Here is an 18,701-nt window from a genome sequence, read left to right on the forward strand (position 1 = left end):
TTTCTAGGCAATAATCTGATCATATAGAGGGATCAAAAGAACATTCTCTCCAACCACAGCCAAACAACACAATAATGCATTATGTTTTGACAGTGTTTTTTTGGAAACAATATGCAAGGCAATATTCCTGATGTGTGCATTTACTTATGGTTTGTCAAAGTTCACCGCTTAGAGCTCTGAATATGTGAGAAAACCCAAATGTCCTAATTCTGGGGTTTGTGTTTCCATCAAAAGCCTCACCTTTCTATTTTTTTGGTTTGTACTGAGAGGCAGTGTTCCAGAGAGCACTGCAGAAGGGCCACTGCACACAAACTCCTTCAGTACTGATACTGAACAACCACTCCACAAATGAGCTTTACTTGCTAACACAGCTAGGTTTGTTGTCCACACAAATCTCCTTCTCTTGTTGAGAAGGGTCTGAATGCACCATTTATCACAAATGGCTCTTTGGTTACTTTTTTTGGTTTTGGTGGGAGATTGTTTCACATACCTCCAATCTTGGCATTAAAGGCGATTCCTACTGTGCAGTGTGAGTTGTTTGCCGTGGCTGCCACTTCTCCAGCACAACGGGTTCCATGCCTGCAGTCAGACAAACATTTTTCCAAGTAAGCATAAACCACTGGGATTGAAGGCTTGGACTTTGGTCATTCTTAGATGCTAAATGCACAACTATCCACAATGTCTTGCACTACTCAAGCCCTTATAGCAATTTATACCTATGTTACAGTATTCCTCTGAACATATTTTAACATCATTACCACAATCACATTAAATTCTTCATGCCTACTGGAAACACATACACTTTATAATAAAGACATACAGTGATGATACATAATTCATAGCAACAGAGAGGAGTCAGATATCAGTTCTTGATTTTGAACCAGATCTTACATTTAGACAAAATGTTTGTCCAGCATTCACTCACAACCACTTGTATTGCTAGTATGTGTATCTCCACCCAATCTCTAGCGGGCATACTCTTCCCCAAGGAAGATGAGATTGCACTAATGCCCACACTGTTGTTTAGAGATAAGCCTAAGACTGGCTGTATGCCAGGTATGCTCAAAGCTTCTGTATAGGCATGTCTTGGTTGTGCCTTGGGTCAACTCTGCAAGCCTGTTGTCCTTCTAGAAGCAGAAAAAATGTCTGAAGCACCCTTCACCAGTAGAGGTATACTATGGGCCTGGAAGCAGAGCTGGACTGCAAGTGTACAATCTCAAGAAGCTGCTGAAGGAAAACACAAATTCTCCAGTGTTTGCTCAGTCCCTTCCCCACTGTGCAAAGCCCCAGTGGTATGCCTTGCCCACCCCTGATCCATGCTCTCTACCAGGTAACAGTGGTCATCGATAAGGTCCCCATGGCAGGAAAGCAGTCCCTGCTTTTTGTGATTTTTGTGGCAACATGGGTTTCACAGTGTGTTTTCTACCAGTAAATCATGCCCTCACCCTTGTGCAGTTAAGCAGCTCCATTGCAGAAATGTGACACAAGCAAGAAGGAGCAGGCAGGGAACTTTAGAGATGTGCTGTGGAGAGGAGATACAGAGTTTCAGACCAGACAGGAAAAGAGATGGGGAGTCGATGAGACAAAGATATCAAGATAATATAAGGCTTCAGTACCCATAAAGAAAGAAGTTTAAAAAGTCAAAGCAAAAAATAAATAACAACATAGCAAGCTTTAGAGAAGGCTAACAAAGGTCAGTTGTGTACACAGGCACTCTTCTGCTGGTGCTGGTGGACAGACTGCTTACACACACACCTGGAGAACACAAGTGTGTTTGAAGAAAAGGTGATGCTTATTTAACAGACAAGAATCAGTGTTGCTTTCCCCTGGTAGAGCTTGTTTTGGGTAGACTCACTCCTTATTTCGTTATTATTAGCATAACTTCTTCCCGCTATCTTTTTGAGACACTTAAATGGGAAACACTAAGGTAACTTGTTTGGAATAGATTAATATAAAACAAAAAAAATAACAAATAGGCCTAGGGAAAAAAGAGAGGAAACAAAAAAAATTAAGCAATGCTAAACTGTCAGAATTTCAAAGAAGATAATTTCATTTATTAGACAAGTAAGATACACATAATCTATGAGAAAAGTGTAATGGTTATTCACAAAATCAAAGTGACAAGTTGTATACTGATAAATACTAAAGCTGGATAAAGGTTTCACAATTATATGTATATCTCAACTAATTTCCTGTCACAATTCATTATTTGGTCGCCAAACTTGACCAGAACATTTTTCAAGACTAAATTTGAAGCTTATTTTTCATATGAAGACTAATTTTAAAGCCTAATTCTTCTTCATTTGAAGAAAGCCTATTTGACTTTAATTGACAAACCAATGTCTTATCCATTTGGTGAATTATTTTGAAAAGCCTGAAGTAAATAGCTTCAGTAAATAGCTCTGTGTTTGAAGTAGTGCCTTTTAAAAATGCATTAATATTTAAAGGAAAATGTCTGACTTAAGAATTCTTTACAAGATCCAATTCCCAAACATCCCTTCTTCTCATTAGGATTTTGTTGGGTGTCTATAAGTTTTGAGGTGTTATCACTAAAATACCAAAGTACATATGACTACACTCTGGAAATATAGAAATACCTGCACACATCAGCTCAGTGCAGATAATTTATTAATAAATCATTCCCTGCCTGGTGAAACACATGTGGCGAAGCTGCAGCTTCCCAGAGGGAGATCGTATTGCCAAGAAATCCCTCATGGGTACCAAGTTTGAGAAACAGTGATGGGAGGAACGTTTTTCAGTAGAGAAAGTGGACAGATAGAAGCCACACTTGGAGGAGGGAGAGTTTCTGAAGAAGAATGGCAGAAACAGCTCAAACATCTCCTTGGTTCCGAGTACAGGGATACCTGCTACTTCGACAGCTACATCCAATGAGCCCTGTTGAGAGGGTTAGATTTCCACTGTATCATCAAACACACTAGTCACCCCCGGGCCAAGTACAGTGTGCAACACCAGTTCTACTAACACCCGATGGGATGCTGTTTTCTTTTTTGCACTGGAGTTAGCAGGGCTGATTGATAGAGCTTAAAACTAGATTGGGAGGAGGAAGGGGACAAAATCAGGCTTGCCAGTGATAATGCAATGGAACACCAAAATTTGAGGGATTTAGTGCTAGTGAGATCCTTCAGTCTGCTTCCCAATGTGTTGGCTACAATGAACTGCACTTGAAATGTTCCTAGCACCAACGTATCCTGCATGAGAAACAAACAAGAGGAGACAGAAGCTTTGACCCAGTCCAAGAGATATGGCATCATTGGCATAAGCAAAACCTTGTGGGATGAGTTCTGTGACTGAAGTACCATGGTGGATGGTTACAGACTCTGCAGGAGGGATAAGGCAGGGCAGGCAAGACAGGGTAGTTAGTAGTAGTGTATGTAATGGAAGGGCTGGAATGTATGGCGCCTGCAGCTGGAAATGCCACATGGAGAGCCTCGTAATGAGGACTAAGGGACAAGCAAAGTTGATGTAACTGTGGAGGTCTACCATAAGCCAGCCAGCCAGAATGATGACAGTGATGAGTTAAATCTTTAAGGAACTAAGGGACATCTCCAAATCGACTGCCTTGTCCTTATGGGGGACTTCAATTCCCAGATATTAACTGGGAATACCATACAGCTCATACAAACAGGCCCAAAAGATTCCGAAAATATCTGTATGATAACTTCATGGTACAGGTACTAAGAGAGATGACTAGAAAAGCTGCCCTCCTTGATTTGTTGCTTTGATTTGATTTGTCAAAAGAGAGGGGTTCTTGATTTAAGTGGCAATAGGTGACCATTTTGGCCACAGAAACCATGCGGTAATCTCTGATAACAGGAGAGTGCCATCAAAACTTCAATCCTGGATATGAGGAAATCAGATTCAGGCTGCTCAAGGAAGTAGTCAGTAAGATTCCCTGGGAAAATGCTTTTGAAGGCGCTGGCGTCTATCAGTGCTGGTCACTTTTTAACTACCACTGCCTAACAGAACAGGAGCAGGCGATTCCAAAATATCAGAAGTCAAGCAGACAAGGTAGAAGGTCAGCTTGACTGAGCAGGGATCTTTTTCCAGAGCAAAGCCAAAGAAAGAAAGTGTATGGCCAGTGGAAGCAAGGTCAAATGACATGGGAGGAATAAAGAGATGCTGCTTGCCACTGTACAGAGAAAATTCATGTGGCCAAAGCTCAATTAGAGTTAAAGCTGGTCAATATTGTAGAGAAAATCAAAATATTTTTTAATATGTCAATAGCAAAAGGCACTGCACAGAAATAACATTGGCCCATTATACGGTAAGAAGAGTCTCACAAAAAGAGACATAGAAAAGGCAGAGATGTTTAATACTTTCTTCTCTTCTGTCTTTAACACTGATGATGCGCTGTTAATTGCATTCTACATTTAAAATGGAAATAAAAAAAGTTGTTTTATTAATTTCAAGGTCATATGTATAAAAGTGCACTTCTTACAATCACTTCCCACTGTATGAATTAATAATATATGAAACTTAATTTGTTTTTAACAGGTTATCTTTTATGGGTCCCTTAAGTAATAATTTGTCATGCTTTAGGAATGGTACTATCCAACTCAGTGCTCTCACTAAGACTCTCCAAACCACACTGATGCTCTTGCTCCCCTGTTTTCCCTTCCCCTCCTTGCTGTGGCAGGATGAGAGGAGAATTGGAAAATTGCAAAATGCAAAGATCACGGGTTGAGATAAGAACAATTTACTGGAAACACTAATAAGAAAATGAACGGTAATAGCAACAATATAATGAATAGAGGGTATAAGAAGAGTAATGATTCAGATGGAACACTCCCCCTTCCCCTTGACACAATATCAGATGGCTCCCTCAACCATGTTTTCTTGACCAGAAGGAACTTCTCCCCCCTGGAAGACAGTCCCATTCCCCTGCCCCTGACAGTGATGTGAGGTGGTATAGAACAACCTCCGTGTCCCAGACATGCCTCCTCTTAGCTGCTTCAAAAATTCACCCTGTCCTGGCCAGAACCAGGACATTATCCCAGAGCCTACACCTTCCAACTATAGACATTTATATACATATATACATATATACACAAGCAGAGATATTATTTCCATAGTGAACTGCTGTTCCTCTAAGGTGTCTGCTGACTTTATTTAGTCCATGACTGTGGGTTCTATCAATCCTAGATGTCTTCTGGGGCTTCCAGGAGGGCTGGTGTGCTGTCAGGAGGTTGTAAGCTGGATCAGGACTGGTATATCTGGAGCAGTCCATACTCATTGTCCATGTTTATGGCATTCAATGGCAGTGTCATTCAACAACCAATATTACAGAATTGAAAATTACAGACTGTTCTCCCCCAAAAATCAAATCCCCTTGAGGTACACATCATGTCTCCCCATCCCTCTGTATTACTCACCAAGTGCACTCAAGTCCTTGAGCAAAACCAATCCCACAGATGAGTTTGTCTTTGCTTGAGGCAGGTTTCCCTAACACATTCCTCAAGTGCACCATGGGGACTTAATCCCCTTCTATGGTACGTGGAGGTTTTGATTGGGCAGGGCCAGCTTTGGTAGAGTCTCCAGTGTTATCTAACCAGGTGGCCTTTGCTAAATACAGATCTCAATGCTTGAAGGTCTCATTGCTTTCAGTGTGGTTTTTAACAGTCCATTGTACCATTCAATTTTCCTAGAGGTGAGTACATGATACGGAATATGATACACCCACTCAATTCCATGCTCTCTGGCCCAGGTGTCTATGAGGCTATTTTTGAAATGAATCCAGCTGTCCAGCTCAATTCTTTCTGGGGTGCCATGTTGCCACAGAACCTGCTTTTCAGGGCTCCTTGCAGGGGTGTGAGGCACAAGGTATGCCTCCAACCACCAGTGGATACTTTTACCATTGTAAGCATTTACTGCTTGCCTTTGCAGGTTTGCAGAAGCGTGATACAATCAATCTGCCAGGCCTCCCCGTATTTATATTTTTACCATTGTTCATCATACCCCAGAGGCTTAACCCACTTGGCCTGCTTGAGTGCAGCACATGTTTCAGAGCAATGGAAAACCTGGGAAATACTGTCACAAGCCCATCTGTTCATTGCATCTCTTCCCTGATGACCTGAGGTGTCCTGGGCCAAACAAGCCAGAAATAATTCACCCTTATGTTACCAGTCCCGATCCACCTGAGACACTTTAGTCTTGACAGTCCGATCCACCTGTCCATTGTTGTGATGTTCTTCAGTAGCCCAACTCCTGGGAGTGCATCTACATGACATATTTTACAGTCAACTTCTCTACCCAGGCAGCAATGCCTTGCCACAATTCAGCAGCCCAGATGGGTTTCCCTCTGCGCTGCTAATTCATCTTTTTCCATCCCCACAGAGCATTTGCTACTATCCGCGAGTTGGGAGTAGAGATAGAACACTACCCATTTCTCTTGTTAAGTGGTATCTAAAGCCAACTGGACAGCTTTCAGCTCTGCAACTTGACTTGATCCTCCTTGTCCCTCAACAGCTTCTGTGACTCACTGTGTAAGACTCCATAGAGCATCAAAAATTCCATTTTTGATGTATCTCTACAATACAGCAGGAATTGCCAGTAAAGAGAGTTGATTACAGGGTAGGGCCTCCTCAGCATGTGTCACCTTCTCCTCCACCTCTTCTGATACTACCCTGAAATTTCTGCTTTTGGGTCAGTTTGTGATGACTTCCAAGATACCTGAGTGACTGGGGTTTGCTATTTGAGCTCATTGCGTGATTATTGCGATCCACTTACTCCACATAGCATCAGTGGCATGTTGTGTGGAAGGGACTTTCCCTTTGAACATCCAGCCCAACACTGGCAGCTGGGGTGCCAGGAGGAGCTGTGCTTTGGTGCCAATCGCTTATGATGCAGCTCAAACCCCTTCATAAGCTGCCAGTATCTCTTCTTCAGTTGGGGTGTAAGAGGTCTCAGATCCTTTGTATCCCCAATCCCAGAACTCCAGAGCCTTGTCCTTGGGCCTCCACTGGTACTTTTTGCCAGAGACTCCAGGAAGGACGGTTCCCCCCAGCTGCAGTGTAGAGGACATTTTTCACATTTTGTCCTGTCCTGACTGATCCAAGGTCTTCTGCAAGAGCAATCTCTAGTTTAATTAATTCAAAATCTTGGTTTTGTTCAGGATCACACTTGAAATTACCTTCTTGTGGGTCACATGATAGAGAGGGCTTACAATCTGACTGTAATCTGGAATATGCACTCTCCGTAAACCCACAGTGCCTAGGAAAGCCTGTGTTTCCTTTTTGCTGCTTGCTGGGGAAATAGCTGCTGTTTTGTTGACCACATCTGTTGGAGTCTGATGACATCCATCTTGCCACTTTACTCCTAAAATCTGAATTTCCTGGGAAGGTCCTTTGGCCTTACTTTACTTTATGGCAAAACTAGCCTTCAGGAGGTTCTGAATTATCTTCTACCCCTTTCTCAAAAACGTCCTCTGCTGTGTTGCCCCACACAATGATATCATCAATGTATTGCAAGTGTTCTGGAGCTCACCCTTTTCCAGTGCAGTCTGGGTCAGTCCATGGCAAATAGTAGGGCTGTGTTTCCATCCTTCGGGCAGTTGTTTCCAAGCATACTGGACACCACACCAGCTGAAAGCAAAATGGTCTGCACTCTTGAAGCCAAAGAATGGAGAAAAATGCATTAGCAATGTCAATGGTGGCACCACTTTGCTGCCTTGGACTCCAGCTTGTACTGAAGCTCCAGCATGTCTCACACAGCAGCACTGAGTGGTGGTGTGACTTCCTTCATGCAATGACAGTCTACCGTCAGTCTCCACTCTCCACTGGACTTATGCACTGGACATATGGGACTATTAAGAGTGAGTGAGTCTTGCTGACTTCTCCCTGGCTCTCCAATTCATGAATCATCTCATGGATGGGGGTCACAGAGTCCTGGCTGGTGCAGTATTGTCGACAGTGCACTGCTGTGGTAGCGATCGCTACCTGTCGTTCTTTGGCCCTCAGCAGTGCCACAGCAGAAGGGTTCCCTGAGAGACCCAGAAAGGTATTCTGTTGTCTAATTTCCTCTGTCTCCACAGAAGCCATCCCAAAAGCCCAACAATGCCTTTTTGATCCTTGAAATACCCTCTCCTGAGATAATCTATGCCAAGGCTACATGGGGCCTCTGGCCCAGTCACAAGGAGGTGTTTTTGCCATTCATTCCCAGTCAGGCTCCCTTCAGCTTCCAGTACAGTCAGCTGTTGGGATTCCCCTGTCACCCCCAAAACAGAGGTGGATTTTTCTCCTACAGATCTTGATGGCATCAGGGTACATTATCTGCCAGTGTCAACTAAAGCCTTTACTCTTGTGGGTCTGATGAGCCAGTCCAATAGATCCAACTGTTCCTTTCCTCCACCTGGCTGAAGGCAGGACCCTTCTAGTTCTGTTCATAGTACTTGTTGCTTGCTCCTTGTAAATAAGTAATGGACATCCCTTAAAGAGAATCAGAGGTAAAATCAGGCCTCCTATTCTGTGTGAGGACTTGCCCACTGAAACTGGAGCGGCATTTATGCTTTCCTGTGGTGGTTGCTCTTCCTCTCAACTCATGTGCCCATGCTGTTAGGGCAGAGGTGCATTTTCCATCTCACTTCCTCATGTTGTCTTTTTGGTCATGCAGGTAACACCACAGGTTACTTCGCGGTTTGTACCCTCTCTCTCGATCAGGGGGCGCTTGCTCCCAATAGCAGAGACTGCAGTCCATACTGGAAGGGCATGAGACATTTCCTCTCTAACTTACTAACTTACTTGAGTCTTTCCAATCTGTCCGCAGTCTTGGACAGTCTTTCCACAGACAAGGTGCAGGTCAGTAGGGAAGAAAAGAGATTATCTTCATATTGCTAGAGCTTCGTAGTCACCCAACACACTGTTCTCCTTCTTTCACTAACATCATTGCCAACGAGTTAGTGCACGAAAATGGCACACTCCACAGGAACTTCTGCCACATGGATTGTGTACGCTGGAACTCACCTGGATCTACAGGTGAGCACTACTGGATTATCCTTTAGAGAGTACTCACAGTTGACAGTCACCTCCAGAGCTGTCCTCTTCCCAATCCCCTTGTCAATGCCCATATCCTGAGACAAGGATCCCAATTGCCTGGCTTCACTACCATCTAGTTTCATATCATTGGCTGTGACATCCCAGCATTGGAGCAGCCAGGTCACCAGGGGCTCTCTCTCAACTGGCAGCTGAAATATTCTCGCATGCCTTGCAGCTCAAGGGCATAGGGATCAGGTGATTGGCTCTGTCTCCTTCTCCTGTTCTTAGGGCCCTTTTTCTTCTTCAGGCTTCACTTAGCAAACTGATCTGGTCTTGGATTTCTCCTTCTATACAGGAAGGTTTCTTTGGTTCAGCTGCAGTTTGAGTGGTCATGGTCGCTGTTGATTTGCTTTCCTCCTCCTCCTCTCACTGAGGGTGCTGTCCACTGACAAGCACAGTCTGATAAATAGTAGTCAGAGCCCAGTATACTGTAGTAAGTTGCTTCTCTATGGAATTGCCACAGCATTCTCCTTGCAAATATTCTGTCACTTTATCAGGGTCCTGATAAAGGTCCTGATAGGGGTGAACTTCCAAGTGATTGGAGTGGAGAATTTCCTGCCAAACTGGCCAATTTTCTCCCACATTCCATGTCATTCATGACTATCCACCTTCAGGGCAGACCTCTGAATAAGCTTCTTAGAAATCTTTCCTGTCTCTATACATGGTGTGGACCACACTGAGGAGACCTGGAAGGCTTAGCAATAAGTACATGCTTTCCTTAGCATCCAAAGGGAATTAAAAAATCTCAAAAGCCATTGTAATGGGCATGAAGGAAGAAAACGGGGTGAAAGGCTGGGGAAAATTATCCTCCTCTGTTCCCCCACCAACTGGGTACAATTTTTATTGGACTCCCAAAGAGAGTGCCCAAGGTAGGAGTAGGAGAGCAACAGTGAATAGACATCCCAAATGACCCCCTCTGACCTTGATGTTATCATGTCATAAGCTGATATCACACAGTACAGTAATAAAAGAAGATGATGGAGAAGGAGAAGGAAAAGAAGACGACGAAGGAGGAGGAGGAGGCAGCGGCATAAGGAACAAGGAACACCATGGAGATAAAAGTTAATTAAACTTGTCTCTGAATGTTTAGAGCAAGAAAATATTCAGAAGTACTGAAAACAATTTCTAGTAATTTGAAAAGCTTCTGCCATGTAAATAGGCCCTGCATTTCATCAAGTTCATCAAGAACAGAAAAAGCTTAGGGGACTAGAGCATTTGAAACCCCCAGCTTTTCATGGCACTACAATGTTATAGTTCAGCCCACTTCAACCTGTCACCAATGAGTCTTTTCAGAATGGAAACTTAAAGAAAAAGCAGTTTCAGAGTACTTCAATGCAAGCCCATCACAAACAGCTCTGTGCATATGAGTAATTTACTAAGGTTTTCTAAGAGATATGCAACACAGGAATTACTTTGTAAACAAATGAAGAAAACAGCAAGGGATTGAGCAGGGGTACGTTTTAATAGGCTGTGCTTGAACAGCCTGTTTTTGATAACTGTCAACTTCCTTTCTAAGCATAATTACATATAAATATACTTCCTATGCATAAAGACAAAGTACTGGTATTAAGAAATAAAAACCCAACTTAGTCACTATTATAAATTACAATAGAATTCCAGGGATGCCACACGTAACATGAACTAAATTATGTGGTTGGTGGAGATTGAATATTGTAGGCATTAACTTTAGGTGTTATAACAATTGTCAAACATCTATGGGGAGAGAAGAAATGGAATTTTAAGTAGCCATTGCTACTTGTAGGAAAATAACTGAGTTGGTATTCATTTTTTGCAAAACTCTTATTTAATTTTCAAATATTTTCAAAGCGCTCTCTTACACTGGATTACACTTTTAAACAGGGAAATGCAGTATTTAAAGGACCACAATGTAATAACAGTTGGAGAAAATATATATTTTAACAGCAATCATCACAAATGCAATTTATTGCATTCCAGAGTAACATCTTCTGTAGGGCAGAAGAAATAATGTTGTAGAGCTGTTCATATATAAATTGTCTCCAATAATCTGAAGGGTGAAAAATACTTTCCAAATTGGCACTAGGGTGGGATGTTGTTCTAGGAACAAATGAATAAAAGGACATATAAAGGAAGTGTCAGAAGTTAAAAGCATAGGCAAGGAAAACATCAATCTTTTGCCTTTAAAACACGATCTGCTACAGCTGAATAGTAAGAATGAAGCTACTTCCCAAAGGAGAAATCTTTGGATATTAACACTGGAGAAAGAGATAAAGAGTGAACGTGAAAAACAAGTTACACAAATCTCCAGTGTGAGATATCAGGAAAAATGCCAAAGACTCAGGTGTCATCACAAGCAGGATCCTGTTTCTGAGCATCACAGTGTTGTAATCTAGTTACAGCACAGGACTCAAAGGTCTCTTGAGTCAAGGTCCCTAAAGACTTCATGCATGATCATGGGAAGTTACTTTTAGAATAACTTGAAAATATCTCATCTCTCTCTCATAAATAAAATCAAAGATGACAGCATTAAAACAAACACACGGAACACTTCACATGTCGGGCACACGAATCTTAAACTTAACAGCATGGGTAACAGTAGCGCTGCCTTGCCACTCTCAGTATTTGTTAGCTGTTAGCAGTTAATTTGTCACATACGTTAATTTGTGAAGTTCTGATATAAGCTCATGAAAGGAATATGCCTCTACAACATAATTAGCATTTTACAGTTTTGTTTTTGTGAGTGGGCAAATTAATCCGAATGTAAAAACAATTATGCATTTTTTCTGCATTTTCTACCAAAGGCAAAACAAACAACGAACAGATGGTCTGACTGGGCCAGTGAAATATGACATAGAATGAGAAAAATCTGCAAATAATATATTTAGCCAAGTGTATAGTTTAGTGTATTAAAAATAAAAAGAATCCTTTACTGATATTTTAGTATGCTTTAATCCAAGAGAAAATTTTAATTCAACCTCTTTTCTGGAGGAAAAAAAGACATTGGTGAGAATAAATAAAACAGTTCAATAACCATCAAACAGTAAAACTTTTAGCTGAGCTTTTTTTCTTATACGCCCTTTTACATTAACTCTACAGTAACCTTCGTAAGGTGGGCAATCCGATTCTTGTACTCATTCACTAAAGCAAATTACAAGTAAAACCAGTACAGATTAGGTATTGTGCACTGGACCTTCACCTGTTTCACAGTAACATCAAGTCCAGAATTACCCTGGAACAGTATATCACTACCTAATGATATACCTAATGAAAAGTACTATTTTGTCTGCTTTTGAAACTGAAGAATATGAAGCTGCTTAGACTTCAAGGTTCCTCTGCCACATAAGCAACATATTCTTTTTATAACCAAAATCAAGCTGATTGAGAGGTTGTAGAAGGGATGGAAAGTCACAGAGCAAGGACAGTTTCATCACATTGCTCATGACATACAGAATAAAAGGACAAACAAAAGCCCAATTTCAAATCCTGGCTAACAAAAAGGTAAGGGGAACTACTACATTATGCAGATTAATGAGGGAAGGAAGACAAAACCAGGAATGTACTTTTAAAGAAGAAAAAATACTAGAATTACTTTTTGAAAATGGTTAACTTAGCTAATTTTTACACTTGGAATTACTGGTTCAATACAAAAATTAAATTGTCTGTTCTCAGTCTCCAACAGTCTCTGTGACTAGAACACAATCCTAGAACTTAGATTTTGCAGCATCTTAATAACCTTATTGGCCTAACTCTGAGTAACAGTAAAGTAACACTGTATTCTTGCCCAAATAAAGGAATCCTTGAAACTTCCAAGGTAATTGCTAAAAACATCAAATAGAATAAATCACTTTCTCAGTACAATTTCCTTCTTTTCTGGGGCACTATCCCTCTTTCATATATTAACACTGCCAGAAAATAACAGCAGTAAAGTAACCTACATTGGGTCTTTCAATGCTTCAAGTATCTCTGGCTGAAATCCACTTTGTTTCCACAAGGTAGAAACACCTTGTTTCTTTGGGTTGAAGAAGGAATAAATGCGGGTGTATGGCTGCCCCTCCCTGGTTTTCTTGCAAGGTGGGACACAAACTCTGTTTTAAGTGGAAAGATGTAAAAGCAAGTTTATTCAAATGAGCAAAAATCTTTGCAGACAGCTTCTTATACTATTTTAACCATGTTTTATATTGCCTTAATTTACTCTTGCTCATCTCAAAAATAGAACATTTCTACCTGATATAAGTACATTTAAAAAGAGATTTGAAAAATTACTTCCTACACTAATTCTTCACGTGCAAATAAATGGATAATGAGCATAGTTTAAGGTTTTGCTGATGTTTTTAAAGTCTAAAATTAATCCTAATTTGGGAATAAGGCTTCAGATTGCAAAGCAAGTTGGTGTCACTTCTAATATTACTTTACACAAATCAGTAACTCTTGGTATGCTTTCTGAATGGTTCCTATTAATTTAAACTTTTGATTTATTTATTCAGTTTCACTAATGAACAGTTATCAGTGTTTCTGAATATACAGCTATCCAAAGTTAATGATCTATTATAATTTTCTATAGTTTTTAAAAGATTTAGAGTAAGAACTGGAATAGTGACATAGTTATTACTTTTGCCTATGCCATGTATTTGCTATTTCTAAGAAAGTCTGCCAATATTTATCCAAGATACTACTATTCTTAGAAAACACAGGCTTGGACACAATGAATAAAGCTTGTTAGAAAGCTGTTGCTAGAAATTCAAAATGTACCACCTACAGTGAACATCTTTAGACTTGATAAGTTTACTATGTACTGGCTTCACCATGTTACCTAGAGAGTAAGCATAAAGAAGAGCTTTGGATGGATAAAGGTAAAGTAGTTAATCTGTTTTTTGGAAAAGTGAACTAAACTGTGCAAATTTGCATTTACATCTGCTTGCATTTCATCACCTTTTGCTATAACATCTACAGTCTTAAAAAATAATACTTTTTGGACGTAAGAAAATACTTGTATTCTCATTCTACTGAAGAGGTACCAAGACCTTGAATTGCAAATTGGAGACTAGAAGGAACATCTCTACTAGAATAGTCACAGCTTAACAATGATAACTTCAGAACAAATATTTAAACTGTACACACTTTTCCTTGTTTTGTAAACAAATCATCACATCACATCTGTAAATCAAGCCAGGAATAAGACTTCGGACTGCAATTTTTCAGCAACTCTGCACGAACTAACTAATTTCATTTAAAGCAGTAAGAGGTAGGAATATTTTACTAAGGCAGGAATGTTTTGTTCCACATTAATGCTTTCCCATGGTAGAGGTCCACCCTGTGAATCAGAAGACTTGACACTGCATCCTAGTTGAGCATGAAGAAGTGTTTTCGTGATAGCTTCCTGTGTATTTGAAATGTACTGTATATCTAACATCTGCAGACACCAAAAATTCTTCTGACAAATGTATCTGCTGTTGCTACATGCAATACCAGAAATTATATGAGTTAGAGGAGGTGAAGAGTAAAGATGTTTTTCTACTTTTCTTCTTTTTTTTTTCTATCTGCATTGCCCTATCTGTTACGTGACGCTTTTCACAGACAAATGGACCAGCACAGCAACTGTGAGATCAGCAGCTCTGCAACAGCTCCACATTTGGATATTTCTCTGGACCAGAAGTGTCTTATACCAGAACGTCTCCTACATATGCAAAAACTTATCTCACCACAGAACTGTTCAATCAAGCTTGCAGGAACAGTGCTTTAGATATCTGCTACAATAAAACAGTCTTCCAAAGCTATTAGCTAACAAACTCTTGGAAACTAGCACATTATTAAAAGGCTGGTGTATGGACCTCAGCAGGCAGCTAACTCCCACCCAGTCTCTTGCTCCCTCTTCCCATTGGGATGGATGGAAGGATTGGAAGAGCAAATCTGAGAAAAACTTGTCATTTGAGATAAAAACAATTCAATAAATAAAGGAGGAAAAAAAGAAATAAAACATAATTAAGTGAGGCATAGGCAATTACTCAGAATGTTCCACCTGCAGACCTAATGCCCAGTCACTCTCCAACAAACAGTTCCTTTGGCAAGAATACTCCCCAGCTTTAGTACTGAGCATGACATTATATCCCATGGGATATCACTTTATTCAGTTGGAATCAATTGTCCCAGCTGTGTCACTTTAAAGCCTCTTGTTCCCCACCAGCCTTCTTGCTTGAGGGGGCAGTGTGAGAAACTGAGGCGGCCTTGGTGCTGTACAAGCACAGTTCAGCATTATCAACACTAGTTTGGTCAAAAATATAAAACACAGAACTGTGACTTACACTAATGCCTACATTCTTTCACTGAATCACAGAATTACTAAAGTTCAAAAAGACCTCCAACATCACTGAGGTCAATCTTTGATCTTGGGAACAAGATCATGGCACTAAGCTCCACGTCCAGTTATTTCTTGAACACTTTCAGGGATGGTGAATCCACCATCTCACTAAGTAGTCCATTCCAATGTTTAACAATCCATTCCATGAAGAAGTTCTTCCTGATATCCAACCTGAACTTCCTCTGGCACAGCTTGAGGTTATGTCCTCTTGTCCTGTCACTAGTTGCCTGATAGAAGAGGCCAACCCCCACCTTGCTACAACCTCCTTTCAGACAATAGTAGAGAGAGATAAGGTCTCCCCTGAGCCTCCTTTTATCCAGATTAAACACCCCCAGCTCCCTCAGTCATTCTTCGTATGGTTTACTCTCTAGGCCCATCACCAGCTTTGTTGTCCATTTCTGGACATGCTCCAGCATCTCAACATTTTTCTTGAACTGAAGGGCCCAGAATGGGAAATGGAAGTCGAGGTGTGACCTTACCAATGCCAAGTACAGGAGGACAATCATTTCCCTAGTCCTGCTGGCCACACATTCTTGATACAAGCCAGGATGCCACTGGACTTCTTGGCTACCTGGTTGCTGGCTCATGTTTTGCTGGCTGTTGACCAGCACATCCAGGTTGTTCTCCCTCGGCTGCTTTCCAGTCACTCTTCCTCCAGCCTGTAGCGGTGCCTGGGGTTGTTGTGACCCAAGGGCAGGACCTGGCACTTGGCCTTGTTGAACCTCATACCACTGGCTTTGGTCCATCGATCCAGCCTGTCTTGATCCCTCTGCAGAGCCTTCCTACTGTCCAGTGGACCAGTGGACTTGCACTCAACTTGGTGTCATTCACAAATCTACTGAGTGTACACTTGATCCCCTCACACAAATCATCAATAAAGATATTAAACAGGACAGCCCAACGCTAAGCCCTGGGGACACCATTAGCGACTGACAGCCAACTGGATGCAGCACCATTTACCACCACTGTTTGGGCCAGGCCATCCATCCAGTTTTTCAACCCAGCGAGGAGTGCATCTGTCCAAGCCATGGGCTGTCAGCTTTTACAGGAGAATGCTATGGCAGACAGAATCAAAGGCTTTGCTGAAGTTCAGGTAAACTACATCCACTGCCTTTCCCTGATCCAGTTGGCAGGTCTCCTGGTCATAAAAGGAGAACAGGTTGGTCAGGTAGGACTCACCTTTCCTAAACCCATGCTGGTTGGGCCTGATCCCTTGGCAGTCCTGCATGTGCCATATGATTGCACTCAAGATAATCAGTTCTATAACCTAGCCTGGCAGTGAGGTCAGGCTAACAGACCTGCAGATCCTCAGAACATCCTTCTGGTCCTTCTTGTGGATGGGCGTCACACTGGCCAGCCTCCAGCCATGTGGGACCTCCCCAATGAGACAGGACTGATGATAGATGACGGACAGTGGCTTAGTGAGCTCTTCCACCAGTTTCTTCAGTACCTTCCAATGAATTCCACCTAGTTCCATAGACTTGCGAGTGTCTTAGTGACACAGTCAGTCGCAAAATACTTTCTCCTGAATTACAGGGGATCTATTCTTCTCCCTGTTCCTGTCTACCACCTCAGAGGACCAGTTGCCTTGACGTCTTACTGCTAAAGACTGAGGCAAAGAAGGCACTAAGTACTACATAAATTTCTTCAACCCTGGTGATAAAGTTCCCCCACAGGTCCAATAAAGAATGGAGATTTTCCTTGGCTCTCCTGTTGTATTTATAAAAACACATTTTATTACCTTTTACAGCAGCAGCCCGATGGAGCTCTAGTTGACCTTATGCCTTTCTAATTTTCTCTCTACATGGTCTAACGGTGTCCTTGTACTCTTCCTGAGTTGCCTGCCCCTTCTTCCAAAGGCCATAAACCCTCTTTTATCTCTGAGTTTCTATTCAGCCAGGTCAGTCTTCTTCCCTGACAGCTCATCTTTCTGCACATAGGGACAGCCTGCTCCTGTGCCTTTAAGACTTCCATCTTGAAGTGTGTCCAGCCTTCCTGGACTTCTTCATTCTTAAGGACCGGTCACCTTAAATTCATGGCCATGAGCCTGCTCTGTTACAGATACCTTCTGTACTTTGGTATTTTATCTTCCATTCCACATCTTGTGTTTCACAAGCTTTTGTAATGACAGTATATTATGAGTCATTATTTATCCTGATTTATGTTTTTCGTCCACACCAATATATATCAGCTGGAGATACCTCAGAGGCTTGAGAAATATCCTTTTCTTTAAAAATCTCCACACTTCTGTGCAATGAAAAGGCAAATAAAACAGAAAACAAAACCTTCCCAAAAATATTTAGCATCAGAGAAAACAATCAAAAATTTGCAGTTTGCTAAGAATCCTAATTGAAGTCCATTAAATTTGTAGTGACACTGAGACACACTAGACACCTGATATTCAGTCACTGGTACCTGGAATTAACCATACTACACTCAGTGTAAGCATTTGATATATTAATTGAAATACATATACGTGTAAGTTAATTCTCTAGCCTCAATTACCTTCCCATTAAAGAATATTTCTGTGCTATCAGAGGTGTTTTTCTGACAATCAACTGACAGGCCACACTCTGCCAGTTGACAACATCACTGAATGCTTTGTTTTTTAAGCATCCAGAGACTGGAGAAAGTCAAGATGAACAGTTAAGGTACAGAAAAAAAGCAGACATGATAGAGATTCCTTCTGAAAAAAAGCCGTTGCCTAAGCACTGACACCTTAAGCCAACTTATTTCCAGCCTCCGTATACATCTTCGTCACTGCCTCTCCCAGGTCCTCCTTGCAAGTGTGAGCCTTGGGACCTGCGGCTCAGTCCTGTTTGAAAGTCTTGTGCAGGCACAAGCAAAAAAAGTAGAGATTAGTACTTCAAATTGCTCAATTCTTTTTTTTGTTTTGACTAGCCATTGGACTGCAGAATTGATTTTTAGAAAGCGCAAGATGGTGCAGCACTGCTTCTCCATACAGTTTATCTCCCCTTCAGTTTTTTCTGCAGCAATAGCAATAGGTGCATACCAGCAGCCAAAATGCATAAACCGCAGAGAGACATAGTCCCAGTTGTCAGCACTCCTTTCCACACTGCTGCTGTGGGAACCTTTTGAGATGTACTTTCAAGCCAGTATTGAGAGGTTTCAGGCTCCCCGTGTTTGAGTGCGCTCAGTTCTTCAGGTGTCTGCACACAGTAGTGTCACAGCAGTAAATGAAGCTTTTTAATCTTCTTTTATTGACCATCCAGGAGGAAATAGAAGCTGATCTTCCTGACAAATATTTTGTATCCTTTTTTTTGTGAGATAAGATGTAAAGTTGTCCCCATATAGCA

The 18,701-nt window shown here is 41.4% G+C and overlaps 1 protein-coding gene across 5 annotated transcripts in view; it reads right to left on the reverse strand.

The window, feature by feature from the left end:
• The window catches only part of PCSK5 (proprotein convertase subtilisin/kexin type 5), a 250,123-nt gene that overhangs the window by 155,456 nt on the left and 75,966 nt on the right, over window positions 1-18,701 (reverse strand). For all 5 annotated transcript variants that reach the window (XM_032675833.1, XM_032675835.1, XM_032675834.1 and 2 more), the window contains one exon: window positions 491-579. In XM_032675833.1, coding sequence (XP_032531724.1) covers window positions 491-579 — 89 coding nt within the window. The remainder of the gene's footprint in view (window positions 1-490; window positions 580-18,701) is intronic.

This window comes from Chiroxiphia lanceolata, chromosome Z (genome assembly GCF_009829145.1).
Source record: "Chiroxiphia lanceolata isolate bChiLan1 chromosome Z, bChiLan1.pri, whole genome shotgun sequence".
Lineage (NCBI taxonomy): Eukaryota > Metazoa > Chordata > Aves > Passeriformes > Pipridae > Chiroxiphia > Chiroxiphia lanceolata.